We start from the raw sequence: 16,275 nt of genomic DNA, 5'->3' as shown, positions 1-16,275 counted from the left end.
AGTGAAGCTACCGGTTAGGAAACTAGATTCTACTGAGAAGAACCGGCAAGAAACTCAGTAGTTACTCTTTGTCAACATTGAAAAATACTATGTCATGTTAGTTAAATAAAATTATATATGTATGTAATATATGTATATCCTGCCTAGCTCTACGCTTTTTCAATATATGTATGATCTTGTATATAAGGAATAATATATACCTTCTTCACCAATATATTTTTACAAATGGTTGGAATTTCGTTTAAAACGGTAAAGTTATAAAACGGCAATGTTAAAAATATATTCGGAGTTTTTTATAGAAATAGATACCCTGCCCCAAGATTTATATATTTATTATTATTTAAGAAAAGGATTTATTGACTTTGCGGAGTCGGAATCTTGGCGTTATAAGCTTACCCTTACGTCACGTGCACATACAATGATTTTCACTGATTCTATCAAATTGATAAATATTACTGTTAAAATTTTCATTCCATCCGGATGACGAAATTTTAATCATCCATCATAATATGATTGTTAATATATAAAAACAATAGCCTAGACGCCGAAAATAACTTTGTAACTATTAAAAATATTTATAAAAAAGTATATCGAAACACGTTTTCCAATTGCGACATTTCTGTTCCAAGTGCGAATGGTTCATATATAAGCGTTAGTGTGGCTTCTCGCAGTCATTGTATATTCAGCTACGTTGAATACGCACCAAGCACCATGTCTACCTTCGCTTTCCTCCTCCTCTGCGTCCAAGCTTGCTTGGTTCAGGTAATATTTCCCTGATACTTATTTATATCTTTAATACAAAGTAATTATTATTCAGTGTAATTAAATTAAAAATAAAATACTCTACTGTAACAAAAAAACGATTTCTATCTTAATTTAAGAAAAAGGAGTGACCATCTGGTCACTTCTTTGCCAAACTCCTTTCTTACTATTAATACAGATTTACTGCACCTTCATTTCGTTTGTTACAGAATGTATACAGCCAGTACATCGGAGGTATTGGATGTGGATGTGATGCCGGTCTGGCTGGACCCCTTGGCTACGGCCGAGGCCTAGGCATCAACGGTTTAGGCTGCGAAGGCGGTCTAATTGGCCCCGCTGGTTACGGATTGGGTCTTGGTCTTGGTGCCCCATACGGTGCTGCCTACGGAGGTGCCGGTGTTGGTGATGTATCCGTCGCCGGAGAGATGGCTGTCGGCGGTACCACGCTGGTCGCTGGTCAGGTACCAATCCTCGGTGCCGTCGAGTTCGGAGGCATCGTGCCGGCTGGCGGCGCTGTCTCCATCGCCGGTAGCTGCGGCTGCGGCTGCGCTGGCAACGCTTTCCTTTACTGAGGCAATTGGAACACGATTAACGAAAGACAGTTTCTTAAACTGAATTAAAAAGTTGACTCTCGAATGTAATCTTTCATTTTCACTCATTTACACCTCATTTCTTACGTGTATGACTCTATAATACCTCGTTAGACTATTCTATAATTATTCATAACACATAATAGTTCCAAACATAGTATTTAGAAGTGAATAAGCTACATCATCTCTTTTGTGACTTCATGTGCCTACATACATAGATTTCTCTTTTTTGAAGAGCCCGTAACATACGTATATTATATATATAATAATAAGATATAGTGTAGGAAAATGATTAATATACATTATACATACATCAACACTGCCTAGGGATATTTTGAATTTACTCAATTATTTGTTTATATTTTTATAAAGCCCATTTATGTGACTATGCTACAGAATAAAAAAAAACCATTATTATTTTGCGTAAAGAAATTTAGAATTAAAAAACTAAAAAACGTAGGTAAAATAATGGTAAAACTATCAATTAATGTTTTTCTCAAGAAAATGTGAAAAGTATAGAAAAGTTATTGTTTTTAACAGTTATATGATTAATCAGTGGTCTCTAAAACCACCCATGACATTTATAACGGTCCTGCGACGATTTTTCGTACTTTAGATTAAGTCATCCAAATCTCACAGCGGTAGATTGTCCCAGGTCCTAATAAGATGCAAAAAAGTTGCTCTTCTGTTGCAATATTTACAGGTAAATTCCTCAAAGCCCTTCTTTGGAGCATGTCCCACGCGTGCTCTATGGGGTTTAAATCTAGCTTAAAACCGATACATCTTGTACGTGCAACCATCTCGTCACCACTCTCGCTGTGTGTGGACGGGCGTTATCATGCATGAGCGTGGTTTCTTGGCCCATTTGTAGTCTATGGGGTTACATAATCGGCACTAGCACCTCGTTACGGTATTTTTCAGCAGTCATGGTGTCTCTGATCCAAACGAGGTCTGTTCTTCCACCAAGACGAATTCCCGCCCAAACCATAATTGTCCCGCCGTGATATGAATGTACTGCCTGAAAATGTTGGAGACGCTTATCACAAACAGGGACTCGCCAAACACGTACTCTACGTGTATGAGGATGGAAACCGAACCGGAACTCATCGGTAAACAGCACTACAGACCACTGGTTATCTTCCGAGAGCAAATGTACACGAACCCACTCTAATCGTCGCCCACGATTTCCTCGGCGTAGTGCTGGAGTACGAAGCAGTCTGCGAGCATGAAGTTTAGCTTCATGTAGCCTTCTCTTTACAGTTTGGTCACTCACAAGCAACTGGTCCTCTGACTGGAGAATCTGAACCAACTGCAATGCCGTAACATTTAGTTCTCTTTTCGTGGCAACTTGCATAAATCGGTCTTGTCGTTGAGTGGTAATGCTCCTGGATGTCTTTCAGACACTTCACCAGTACCAGGGTAGCGTGACCACAACCTAGATATGACGTTTTGTCTGGTTCCAGTCTCCTCAGCAATACTCCGTTGAGTAGCCCCAGCTTGGAGCATGCCCACTGCCCTTAGCATTTCTTCTCTCGTTAAATGGCGTCGCTGTATGATGCACACAATAGATTTAACTCGCAATTATTCGATAACTTGTAGTAAAACTTAAATTTGACACAAAAAAATAGCTCAATATTGCTGTAGGTAAATGAAACTTTTGATTGAAATTTTGTGTTTATTTATTTTGTTTCAAATTCAAATTAAGAATCTTTCAAGTAGGTGTACAAAGTCGTCTTTCATTATAATATTTTAAAATTGGCCAGGATTTTTTGAGTTTAAGAACTTCATGCAAAATATCCCTAGACGTTTTTGATATGTATATTTATATGATGTCTATCGAAAACTGAATGCTATGGTCTATGTACTTTAATAATGGGATCTCTTTGACAACGTACCGCTCTGAAGAAATAGAATGCGGATTTAGTTTCCTAAACGTTACTAATACGTTACGGGTCTATTACCCTTACCAGTATTATGATAGTTTTCATATGAGGTCTTAAACATACCATATGATACCGCTACCAACGTGTAAAATATTCCAAACAGGTTTATATAGATAATATTATTTAATTGTATGTAAAACAATTCTAGGTTTTTTTTATATATGCCATAATCTATATTTGTTTGTTAACATAAGAATTAACAACATTAAATGCTTAAATATTATATACAAATATGAACTAAAACTAGTTACTGTATAAATCTTGACCGCGTGGAATGGTGGCAAGAATGCTAACAGCATTTCCCCGTTGAATCGCATAGATAATATAGATAATAGAAAATGGAGATAGTACTTTTTGACTTCCAGCCAGGATATATGAATGAATGAATGAATGAATTATACTTTATTGCACACCACAAACAAAAAAAAACGAAAGTAACACAAAATTAATAAAATACAATAAAGAAGTACATTAAAAGTGTTGTACAACGGGCGGACTTATGACTTATTAGCCATCTCTTCCTAACAACCCAATCAAAGGGAGATTTCAATACCATTGGCGAAGGCGGTACAGTCATAAACTTACATACAAATAATAAATGTTATAATGTACGTGGCTAACACAACTTAGTACTTTATATTTAAAAAAAAAACTATTGATTATTATGTTATCTTGGCGGTTCTTCTCTGTGGAATCTACATTCCGAACCGAACCGGTATATAGCTAGATACAGCCTCCTATAATCTTTAGTGTTATCCAAACGAAAATACCTACTTTCTTAGTCTAAATCCCAAGCGCAGCGATGTTTCTATCAATCAACAAATTTTTATGCTCATTTATTGGAAAATGTCCAAAAAGAATGCTCCCGTGTACATTTGTACCCTAGATTATGAACCGTTTGATAAAGTTGCAAAATTAAGTTGGTAAATACTAATTTATTTTCTTTGCCATAAGCTTCAAGATTCCTTATTTTTCTGGATCAGCTGGCATGACATTTGGAATCATTTATATAATGACAGTTGGACTGATCCATAGTTAGCGCGAAAGAACTCAATTTTGTCTGTCGGTGTTAAAATATTGAAATGTCAGTGTTGAATTTTTTATTGATTTATTCTATGTAGTCAATTTAATTAATTATACAAGCTTTGGTGACCATTCTTTTTTTAAAAAGCCTGAACCCTGTTATTTGCATAAAGCGCGTGGAGGAAGCGCGTAATGAGTATTTCCAGTAAAAAACAAACCATAGAAATCGTAGGCAAAATAAAAAACCTCTTTTAATTCACATTTATTAGTGTATCTAACATTTTAGATGTAGTCATGCACGTGACCACTCATATCAGTGGTATCTGATCAATTTGTTGCGCAAAACCTTGAAATTTCCCACGGCTGGGCTAAGGCCTCCTCTCCCTTTCACTTTCCCGAAGATTCAGAACATATTTTTCAATCACCCTCTATTTAATGTCGGTAGATATGAATATGTCACAAATTCGACGTCAAATCCTTTCTGCTTCACACTTTCTTTGCAGACAGAAAATCCTCCGGTTTCTAATTTGTTAGTGACCGCGTAGATTGTTTCTTGTTCTTTTCTAAGGTTTTGAAAAGAGAAGTCATAAAATTTTCCTACGATTTTCCATCATATGCTGAAAATACTTTGTCTGCTGATGTTTAGCCATTAAATGTTACATTAGTTTACTGGGAGCTATCAAATTAGTACCCAAAACTTCTCCACAAACAAGACATTTTGGGATAGGACAAGATTCGCCTCCGCTATATGTAAAAATTTTGAGTTTCATTTTCATTACTTATTTTCTTCATTACTGTAACTAGCAAAACTTGCACAACGTTCAATGGATTTGTCCATTATTATAACATTCATTTCACGCTTAGAATAAAAACAATAAACGATGAAACAAAAGCTACTCATACTGAGTCATGAACCAGCGTCTGTACTCTGGCTCAGGCAGTAGCGCTATTGTGTAACAAGTAACTCGAATATTGGCGCAGAAGACAATTGTGAAATGTCAGAGAGTGATATGTGACATTGAATACAATGAACATGACATTTATATGATACAAGTATCAAAATCAGCAACTTCTCGTGAGTAACATGCGAAGTTAATTCTTTCAGAATCACACTGCAACCACGAAGTTAGGTGAACGAGACCAGGCATCTCGTTAGTGCGTTTTTGTATGACTTACATATACATATATATGTAAGTACATTACGCTTACATACTAAAAATAAGTTTATAAGTTAAACTATTATTTCGAAACACATTAACTAATGTAAACCAGTGTGTTACGGAACACACCTAGAGAAACACTGTTAAACTACAACAACAGCCTGTAAATTTCCCACTGCTGGGCTAAGGCCTCCTCTTCCATTGAGGAAAAGGTTTGGAACATATTCCACCATGCTGTTGGTGAAATACACATGTGGCAGAATTTTTATGTAATTGAACACATGCAGGTTTTCTCACCAGGTTTTCCTTCACAACTGAGCATGGGATGAATTATAAACACAAATTAAGCACATTATTCAGTGGTGCTTGGCTGGCTTTGAAACTGCAATCATCGGTTAAGATGCATCTTATGACTGAGCCATCTCGGCACACTTTTAAAGCGTTGAATAATTACTTGTTAACTTCCAGGCAGGATATATTACGTACATATATTATATATACAGGATATATTACGTATATAACTAAAATGACTGTATTTTTGAATGTTGAAACTCAGTACTCCTTGTACTTAGGTTCTTGTCGATTCTGCTCGGTAGAGTCTACTCTCCGAACCGGTAGGTTCACTTAATATAGTTGTTAAATGACGATTTAAAAGTGCTTGTTAAAGCCTACTTGAATAAAGTAGATTTTGATTTTGATTTTTGAAAAAACTTCGTCAGATTAACTTAATTCGAGATTAAATTTATATATATTGGTTTTGAGATATAATAGGAATTTTCTAAAGAGCATAATCAAAAACTTATGTTGAATCTCTGAATCTGAATTTTTATTTGACGCGAAAAACAGATTAATAATGTTTTTAGATGAGGGCACCACAGCCGCAACCAGCGCGGTAAGGTCCAGCTAGGCCACCGATGCCATAGCCGAGACCACCGTAGCCGAGACCACCGTAGCCGATACCGTCAATAGCACCAAGGCCGTAGCCGAGTGAGCCAGCAGAAGAAAGTTCCTCCACAATGCCGACGGCTCCGTTGCCACATCCGTAGTTGACAACACCCGCACCAGCAGTTGGCAGAGCACCTTCCAGAGCGACGGTTCCCAAGAACGGCAGAGCACCGGCTACAGCGAGGTTTCCTTCAATAGCGTTTTCTGAGAGAACTGACACTCCGCTTGGTGGGATGGGAGAAGCACTGGCCACACCGAGACCACCGCCGCTAGAGGCGGGGATAGCAAGTCCAGAAAGTCCAGCAAGTCCGCAGCCGCAACCACCGGCAAGAGGAGCGGCGAGACCGTAAGGAGCACCACAGCCAGCTCCGATGTACTGTCCAGCGATAGACTATAACGATAGAAAATTACAATTTAATATAAACATAAACAAAAAATATTAAATTCAACGAAAAAGAACAAAATTAATTTAATACTACAATAAAATATATATTCAAATCTCTCCACAAATTTGTGACAATTACCTGGATGAAGAGCGCCTGGGCGCAGACCAAAAGCACAGCCTTGAACATGTTGACCGTTTGAATACAAACTTGACAATGTTTCTGACGAATACGAACTGGGTTTTATATTGAAAGCACTGTAGAGTCTATCGTTATCAAAGTAGATTTGTAAAGCGGATTCCACCGCGAATTATGTAAGAAAACGTGACACGAAAGAGTTTGGTCAAGAGGTCATTGATATAGACGCACGTGTGACGGCATCGTTAGGTCTGACAAATATTTCTCTATTTTAACTGAAATGCTTTTCCTCTAGACGCTTCCTATTTCATAAGACAGTGCCATGAAAAGTGGTCATCACCACCCATAGACTTCGTAGGAAATACACAACTAAGACGCTATCAACTAAGATGTCATGATCCTTATGCCTGTAATTACACTGACTCAGTCACCCTCCAAAGAGGAACACAAAAGGAATTCCTTTTTGGCGGTACAATAACTGATGAATGGGTGATATCTAGACGGATACGAAGCCCAACTTGAACTTAATGGCCCAAGTGACGTAACATTGACGACCCTAAATTGGTGATATTTAGGCAATGTATGGATTAGTTATGTATGATGTTGTATTAGGTGTCCTATATGCTCATCGGTTTAAGTATTTTATAAAAACAAATATCTCTTTAAAATAATAACAATAAAAAGCCTTTATTAATCCAAGACATAGGTTACAGTAAAAAATGTACATTAAGCTAAATATATACTACAAGCTAAATATGTCATGGCCCCTTTCGGGTATGAACTCCTCCAGTTGCCTCCATTTTTTCCTGTCGGTAGCTGTTTTCACCCAGTCTCTTTCTGCTACTTCTGATAAGTCGTCGACCCAGCCAGATGTTGGTCTGCTCTTTTTCCTTTTTGCTCCAGGACCTCCGAGGCCCTTCCAATTGATTGTGCGCTTGACCCATCTGTCTGCAGAGGAGCGGGCAATGTGCCCTGTCCATTTCCATTTTAAACGTAATGCGTGTTTCAGTGCGAAAATCACTTGGGTCTTTTGTCTAATTCTTTCGCTTTCTTGCTTATCTAAAATTTATATACCGAGGATGCTCCTCTCCATAGCTCGTTGACACGCACATACAACATAATTTTTTTTGTTAAAGATCCAAGTTTGGGCACCGTATGTTAAGCAGGGCAGGAGGCACGAATCCATCACTTTCTTCTTTAGTTTTATCGGGAGTTATAATTTTAATATTTCCTTGTTACTCCAATATTTTTTCCACGTCATGTTAATACGCCTTTCTATTTCGTCTAGGTGTCTTGTGTTTTGGAATGAAATTTGTTATCCGCGATATATATAGCTCTCTACGTATTCCATTATTGTTCGGTCTGTTACTATGGAATCTTTAGTGCCGTTAGTAGCTATCATTGTTTTTGCGGTGTTCAGTTGTAGTCCAATATTTTCGCTAGCAACGCTTAGTTCCATCAGCATTTCCTGAAGTTGTTTTGACGACTTAGCAAAAAGTACTATATCGTCGACGAATCTCAGGTTACTGAAGTTATTCCCATCTATATTTATTCCTTTTTGATCCCAGTTTAGGTCTTTCATTATATTTTGTAAGACGGCAATGAACGGCTCCCTATTTCACGCCTCTACGAATATTAAATTCTTGGCCTAGTCTGTCCAATTTAACTTGACTTGTGCTTTTTCTATATATATCTTTGATAATATTGATGTACATATGTAGGTTGAAGGTTCTGATTCTCCAATGCGTCCCAGATACTCTTATGCGAGATAGAATCGAATCTTCAATATATATTGTTCTAATAACAGCATCAATTTTTAATTCAGCTACGCAAGAAATGTGTTCGCCTCGAACACAATAAAGAAATGAAGAAAGTAATGTTTATTTAGAACACGACATAGTTATAAAACTATAGAAAAGTATAAAATAATTTAAATAACAAAATTAAAATCAGTATATAACATAAATAAATACTTAATCTACAAAATAAAAATAAACAAAATTGGAATGAAGACGTAAAAGAATGAAGAAATTGGGTAAGCAATGACAGTAATCCTGTCCCAAAATAGGTCCAAAACTCAGCTTAAAAGCTGGGTTTCAAAAACCTAACTATGATTTTCAACGGTACCCTATGTATTTGTGACAGGCTGTGAATACAATTAAAAATCTCGATGAAGCCTGTTCCAATTTCAAAATTAAGGATTAAACTTCTAGCCCCAAGCTATTTTGTAATAATCCTCACCTATATGGCTAAAATAACCCGAGGAACAATCGGCTATTATAAAAGTTACAGGATGACCCTTATGATCCGTATGAAGTCAATAGGTAGTTCGTTCATTCATAAAAATAAATAGCACAGTTCTGAATAAAGTTAAGCAATTTTTAGTCGAAATGATGAATATTTCTAGCCTTAATCAATTTTAGGTAAACCATAATAAAACACGTTTTCCGATTGCGACATTTCTGTTCCAATTGCGAATGGTTCATATATAAGCGTTAGTGTGGCTTCTCGCAGTCATTGTATATTCAGCTACGTTGAATACGCACCAAGCACCATGTCTACCTTCGCTTTCCTCCTCCTCTGCGTCCAAGCTTGCTTGGTTCAGGTAAACAATCTTTAATAAAAATGAAGTAATGTTCCGTGTTACAAATACATTGTTAAAGTTGTAACTGTAATAGATACTCTAATGTAATATAAAACCTATTTATCTCTTAATTTAAGACAGTTTTCAGCGCCATAATCCTTACCATCTGGTCACTTCTTTGACTTTCTTAGTATTAATACAGATTTACTGTATCTCCATTTGTTTTGTTACAGAATGTATACAGCCAGTACCTCGGAGGTATTGGATGTGGATGTGATGCCGGTCTGGCTGGACCCCTTGGCTACGGCCGAGGCCTTGGCATCAACGGCTTAGGCTGTGATGCCGGTCTAATTGGCCCCGCTGGTTACGGATTGGGTCTTGGTCTTGGTGCTCCATACGGTGCTGCCTACGGAGGTGCCGGTGTTGGTGATGTATCCGTCGCCGGAGAGATGGCTGTCGGCGGTACCACGCTGGTCGCTGGTCAGGTACCAATCCTCGGTGCTGTAGAATTCGGAGGCATCGTGCCGGCTGGCGGCGCTGTCTCCATCGCCGGTAGCTGCGGCTGCGGCTGTGCTGGCAACGCTTTCCTTTACTGAGGCAATTCGAACACGATTAACGAACAAATGCTTTTTAAAACAAATTAAACAATTTTGTTCGCTCTTAATGTCATCTTTCATTTAAACCTTTAGACTAACTACTAACTTTAGACTAACCTAATTTTAGAATGTAATACTTTTTTTTCTCACGTAAAAGACATTAAATAGGGTCGATGAAGTAAGGGTCAGCTTATTTTAGGGTAAACTAATAATAAAAGTCTTATGAAATATATGAGAAGTCCCTTTTTATAATAAGGTTCCGAAGTTATTTTTGAAAATTGCCGTATGCAAAATTTAAATTTAATTTAAAAAAAATAATAACAAATAAGGTATACTACTCAATAAAATAGCTGAGATGGTCCAGTGGTTAGAACGCGCACCGATGATTGCGGGTTCAAATCTAGGCATGCACCACTATATTTTGCTTATTTTGTGTTTATAATTCATCTCGTGCTCGGCGGTGAAAGAAAACATCGTAAGGAAACCTGCATGTGTCGAATTTCATCGAAATTCTGCCACATGTGCATTCCATCAACCCGCATTGGAACAGCTTGGTGGAATATTTACCAAACCCTCTCCTTAATGGAAGAGGAAGCCTTAACCCAGCAGTGGGAAATTTACAGGCTGTTACTTTACTTTTACTTTTTACTCGATACAAGATTATAATATTAATTGATTTCTAGGATACGTAGAAAATTAATTATATTTTACTGATATACTCTGTAAATAAAATCGTGGAATAACTACTGAGTTTATTGCGGGTTCTTTGCGGTGGAATCCAGTTTCACTACTAAATTTAATTCAACGTCGTATCGTGAAGTTTCGATTTTTTTTTATAGATTTTCACCTCCTTGAATAAAGAATATTTTGTCGTCCCACGGGTGTTATCTATCTTCATAATTATTTCCCTACTAGTTGTTGCCAGCGGGGTTAGCGTTTTAGGGGTTTGTAGTTATGTTTTAGGCAAAAAAGTAGCCTACGTCTTTTCTTGGAGTTCAAGTTTGCTTCACACCAAATTTTACCAAATTTGGCTAATTGGTTTGGTCGTATAACAACGTCAGACATACAGACAATCAGAGTTCCCGCGGCTTCACATCGCGGTTCGTGCCGAAAATATTCCTAAATCTACGGTCGTATCGTTTTAAAATTAAGCTAGTTATTATTATTTTTTCATTGTAATGCTTATTTATGATTCCACGAACTTTGCCTTATCTTTATTAATTTTTGCAATACCCTAGTATTTATTTGTAACGTAACCAACGTAAAAAAAAGCAGCTTAGCAGCGCTTTATATTGTAGCTTTTCTCCCAAGACCCAAATACATTATATAGGTGGCACTCAGTTATTTTAAAGGTTCGAGGGTTGTGGACTGGAATAGATGTGTTAAGGCTGGTGAAACACTTGTTTAGTACTATGTATATCTGGTATGACATCAGGATCGCTATCTTTCAATTAGTAGCTTTGTACTCACATAATACGGCCCGATTTTAAAAGTATTGTATAGCCACATGGAGGTATTGTTAGTGGAACCCACTACAATCATCGATCACACTGTTTTTTTTATGGTATTTTTACGGTTGGCGGACGAGCATATAGCCCACCTGATGGTACGTGGTCATTATCACCCGTAGACAATGAAGCTGTAAGAAATAATAGCTATTCCTTATATCGTCAATGCGCCACCAACCTTGGGAACTAAGATGTTATGTCCCTTGTGCCTGTAGTTACACTGGCTCAATCACGCTTTAATACTGAGTACTATTACTTGAAGTTTAATTTCAGCAAAGATGGTCAGAAGATCGGCTTTCTCCTCTGAATTGTAAACGAGCAATTCATCTTCTGAGCGGTGGCAGCGAATGTTGTACATGAGTTTTGCACGAACTTAATTACACAAAAGAAAGCTACGGGAGCACGTTCTACATCAGGTTTAATCTGAACAATGCGTTGTGTAACCGCTCTGTACTTACAGGACTTAGATTCTTTATTGTATATATATAGTGTTGGTTTCCTTTAGTAAGTAAATGTTAGAAGCGTTACTAACACAACCATTGATCCACGCCCGATATGCCACCTATTTGGATAACAGGAGGAGTCGAGATGGCCCAGTAGTTAGAACGCGTGCATCTTAACCGATGATTGCGAGTTCAAATCCAGGCAAGCACCGCTGATTCATGTGCTTAATTTGACTTTATAATTTATCTCGTGCTCAGCGGTGAAGGAAAACATCGTGAGGAAACCTGCATGTGACAAATTTCATAGAAATTCTGCGACATGTGTATTCCACCAACCCGCATTGGAACAGCGTGGTGGAATATGTTCCAAACCTTCTCCTCAAAGGGAGAGTAGGCCTTTAGCCGAGCAGTGGGAATTAACAGGCTGTTGTTGTTGTTGTTGGATGATACAGCATTTCATCAGCTACACAATCTGACCACTTAGAAGCGCAATCAGTGGCAGCAAACATCTATTCTGATGAACAAGCCCAATCCAGCATACGGTTTGAAGGACTTCTCAAGCAACTAGCCGGAATAACTCAGGTAACTGATATTGACAGGAATTTGACGACATCGGTTTTGATAGGTACGCCACTCTAAAGTCCCGGGTTCGTTTTCCGGCCGAGTCGATGTAGAAAAAGTTCATTAGTTTCCTGCGTTGTCTTGGGACTGGCTGTTTATGGTACCGTCGTTACTTCCAATTTTCTATAACGTAAGTGCTTTAGCTACTCACATTGGGATCAGAGCTATGTATGTGATGCTGTCCAATGTTTATATTTATATGTTCATATACAAAACAAAAATTTAACTTTATATTCATAAAGGTTTTACGTTTTAAGCATTATACAAAAGCATTAGTATTTGTTTAAATATGTTTTACTAAAACGCATTGTAGTTATATAAGACAATTAACACATGATTTTTATTCAAGATATGAAAGTAATGCAGGATAACCAGATGTTCAAAAACGAATTCCTGGGTTATGTCTGAGGAATCTGTTTAAACAAACTTATTGTGCAGAGGTTTGTAAAACAAATAAAAGATAGATATCATTGATAAAGCTCCTGGATTATTCCCGTCTTTATTTGTCTCGAATAATGATTTGTTGTTGTTTTTAGAGAAGAGCACCACAACCGCAACCACCGCGGTAAGGACCGGCCAGACCTCCGATGCCGTAGCCGAGACCACCGTAGCCGAGACCACCGTAGCCGATACCGTCAATAGCACCAAGGCCGTAGCCGATGCCGTCAATAGCACCGAGGCCGTAGCCGAGTGAGCCAGCAGAAGAGAGTTCCTCCACAATGCCGACGGCTCCGTTGCCACATCCGTAGTTGACAGCACCAGCACCAGCAGTTGGCAGAGCACCTTCCAGAGCGACGGTTCCCAAGAACGGCAGAGCTCCGGCTACAGCGAGGTTTCCTTCAATAGCGTTTTCTGAGAGCACAGACACTCCGCTTGGTGGGATGGGAGAAGCACTGGAGACACCGAGACCACCGCCGCTAGAGGCGGGGACAGCAGCAAGTCCAAGTCCACCAAGTCCGCAGCCGCAACCACCGGCAAGAGGAGCGGCGAGACCGTAAGGAGCACCACATCCAGCTCCGATGTACTGTCCGGCAATGGACTGCAACAAAATATTAGTATTATTAAAAACCTTGCTAATTTCATAATTACTAAAATGGCATTTATCTATTATTTAATATGCTTCACAGATTTTAATTTTACTAACTCTAAATTGGTGGTACGTGCAAAATATATTTTTTTGATTGCGTAAATATCAAAATTAATCATATCAATCTGGTTATGATTAAAAAGGGGTGACAATCACCTGGATGAAGAGCGCCTGGGCGCAGACCAAAAGCACAGCCTTGAACATGTTGACCGTTTGAATGCAAACTTGACAATGTCTCAGACGAATACGAACTGATTTTTATATGAGCGCAAGAAGCGTTATCAAAGTAAATTATAAAAGCGGATTCCACTTCGAATTATGAAAGAAAACGTGACGTGAAGACGATTCGTAATATTAGGTTTATTTAATTATTTTATTTTGTATAAAACCGTCTCGATACTGAAAATTATTTTACAATATTTATATGATTTTGTTTTCCTCAATATTACCAATTTTATGTAAGCCATATTGTAACACGTTTTACAATTGCGACATTTCTGTTCCAAGTGCGAATGGTTCATATATAAGCGTTAGTGTGGCTTCTCGCAGTCATTGTATATTCAGCTACGTTGAATACGCACCAAGCACCATGTCTACCTTCGCTTTCCTCCTCCTCTGCGTCCAAGCTTGCTTGGTTCAGGTAAACTAACTTTAATACAAATATATTCACAAAGTTGTAGTCTGATACTCCAATGTAAGAAAAATACTAATTATCTCTTAATTAAAGACCATTTCCGTGACCATAGGCCTAACCTGGTGGTTCGTCAATTGGTGGTGATCACTTCTATGCTTAACTGATTTCTTTGTATTAATCCAGACTTACGATATCATCTTCTTTTTTGTAGAATGTATACAGCCAGTACCTCGGAGGTATTGGATGTGGATGTGATGCCGGTCTGGCTGGACCCCTTGGCTACGGCCGAGGCCTAGGTATCAACGGCTTGGGCTGTGATGGCGGTCTAATTGGCCCCGCTGGTTACGGATTGGGTCTTGGTCTTGGTGCCCCATACGGTGCTGCCTACGGAGGTGCCGGTGTTGGTGATGTATCCGTCGCCGGAGAGATGGCTGTCGGCGGTACCACGCTGGTCGCTGGTCAGGTACCAATCCTCGGTGCTGTAGAATTCGGAGGCATCGTGCCGGCTGGCGGCGCTGTCTCCATCGCCGGTAGCTGCGGCTGCGGCTGTGCTGGCAACGCTTTCCTTTACTGAGAAACGAATGAACTTCATCGACGTGAAAATATTTTCGGAAACAAATTAAAGGATATTTCGCTGTGAAAACTATATTTTTATTTGGACTCATTAGCTATTTTTTGTGTAGTTATCATCATATGGTTTACTTTTATGAAATACAATAATAATTTGAAAGTTTCAAAAATGGAAAAAATACAAGGAACATAAGTTATATGTATCAGCGTTAACTTTAAATGTTTTTCGGATTACCCAAACTTATTGACATCGACCACCCGTTGATTTAATGAGATTATTTTGTCTCAGAGCTCTATTAAAGCTGGTCGTTATTATGGATGGAAGTAGAAACCATATATTGATGATTTTCGCCGAACATTGCATTATTAGATTAATCTTTTGTAACAAAAGATTGGAGTCTGTAAATATCCAATTTCTTATCTAATGCCTTCTCTTCAGTTGATGAGAAATTTATTAGAATTGAATTATAAATAAGGTTGGACATTGGTTGAACATTGGTCGCAATCAAAATTTATGATAATTAAATATTTCCCGATGCTTCTGCCAGTGTTGTACTATGTAGACTTCGGAGAACTAATTACCAAGTTAGATCATCAGAAGAATCAAGTAAATGGTACGGGTTAACAAAATCATTGTGTTATAAGGTTATGTAAAGCTTTGAATAAGCAATTCTTATAGGTTTATATTGAAAAATTGCTACATACACGGAATGTGGATTCTACCGATATAATCCATCATAATAATAATAACTTATTATGTGTTAAATAATTAATAAAAATAAGCTGTTTTCTGTCGCTTTTTGCATTTCCGGTAATTTCTTCTGACCTACTAAACGGATTTTAATGCGGTTTTTACAAAGAGCTATGTTACGAGAATTTTCGTTTTTTTTTTATTAAATATGTTGTACAATATGCCTGGACTATGTTTTTTGCAATTTTTAATCTAACTCAATTTAATTATGAGAAAATACGCAAGAGCATGTGTTTAGGTAAACATAAAATATAATAACAATTATTGCTTGCAAGGCTATTTCCAAAGTATATAAGTATAAAATTGGAGTGTCTGTATGTCATATCGAAATAACCGATTTTCACTAAATGCATATGTACATATACCGAAATATTTCTTTTTACAATTATGGTCTGTATGTCTGTATGAGATTACCCAATCTCTAAATAAAACTAGTTATACTGGTCACAGGTAGACAACGAACGCTGTAAAGTGCTCGAAACGTCGGGATGTCAAAAATAATTAATATACGCGATTCAAATCCGTTATAACTAGTTT

The 16,275-nt window shown here is 37.8% G+C and overlaps 5 protein-coding genes across 5 annotated transcripts; 3 read left to right on the top strand and 2 right to left on the bottom strand.

The window, feature by feature from the left end:
• Window positions 1–702: 702 nt before the first annotated feature.
• On the top strand, window positions 703–1,338 carry LOC124541168 (chorion class A protein L11-like). The gene is made up of 2 exons (XM_047119029.1): window positions 703–762; window positions 972–1,338. Exons 1-2 carry the CDS (start codon window positions 712–714, stop codon window positions 1,332–1,334), a joined length of 414 nt encoding a protein of 137 aa, XP_046974985.1. The 5' UTR covers window positions 703–711; the 3' UTR covers window positions 1,335–1,338.
• A 4,999-nt stretch (window positions 1,339–6,337) lies between these two features.
• Window positions 6,338–6,995, bottom strand: LOC124540956 (chorion class B protein PC10-like). The gene is made up of 2 exons (XM_047118730.1): window positions 6,948–6,995; window positions 6,338–6,814 (listed from the first exon to the last, which is right to left on the bottom strand). Exons 1-2 carry the CDS (start codon window positions 6,993–6,995, stop codon window positions 6,338–6,340), a joined length of 525 nt encoding a protein of 174 aa, XP_046974686.1.
• Window positions 6,996–9,468: 2,473 nt separating this feature from the next.
• Window positions 9,469–10,124, top strand: LOC124541240 (chorion class A protein L11-like). Its single transcript, XM_047119122.1, has 2 exons — window positions 9,469–9,549; window positions 9,762–10,124. Exons 1-2 carry the CDS (start codon window positions 9,499–9,501, stop codon window positions 10,122–10,124), a joined length of 414 nt encoding a protein of 137 aa, XP_046975078.1. The 5' UTR covers window positions 9,469–9,498.
• Window positions 10,125–13,228: 3,104 nt separating this feature from the next.
• Window positions 13,229–13,990, bottom strand: LOC124540955 (chorion class B protein PC10-like). Its single transcript, XM_047118728.1, has 2 exons — window positions 13,940–13,990; window positions 13,229–13,735 (listed from the first exon to the last, which is right to left on the bottom strand). The coding sequence occupies exons 1-2, from the start codon at window positions 13,985–13,987 to the stop codon at window positions 13,229–13,231; spliced, it is 555 nt and encodes a 184-aa protein (XP_046974684.1). The 5' UTR covers window positions 13,988–13,990.
• A 352-nt stretch (window positions 13,991–14,342) lies between these two features.
• On the top strand, window positions 14,343–14,991 carry LOC124541241 (chorion class A protein L11-like). The gene is made up of 2 exons (XM_047119123.1): window positions 14,343–14,423; window positions 14,629–14,991. Exons 1-2 carry the CDS (start codon window positions 14,373–14,375, stop codon window positions 14,989–14,991), a joined length of 414 nt encoding a protein of 137 aa, XP_046975079.1. The 5' UTR covers window positions 14,343–14,372.
• Window positions 14,992–16,275: the final 1,284 nt, after the last annotated feature.

Source organism: Vanessa cardui, chromosome 27, assembly GCF_905220365.1.
Source record: "Vanessa cardui chromosome 27, ilVanCard2.1, whole genome shotgun sequence".
NCBI lineage: Eukaryota > Metazoa > Arthropoda > Insecta > Lepidoptera > Nymphalidae > Vanessa > Vanessa cardui.
Note: the sequence above shows the minus strand (reverse complement) of the source record. Positions and strands in the feature narration are given on the sequence as shown.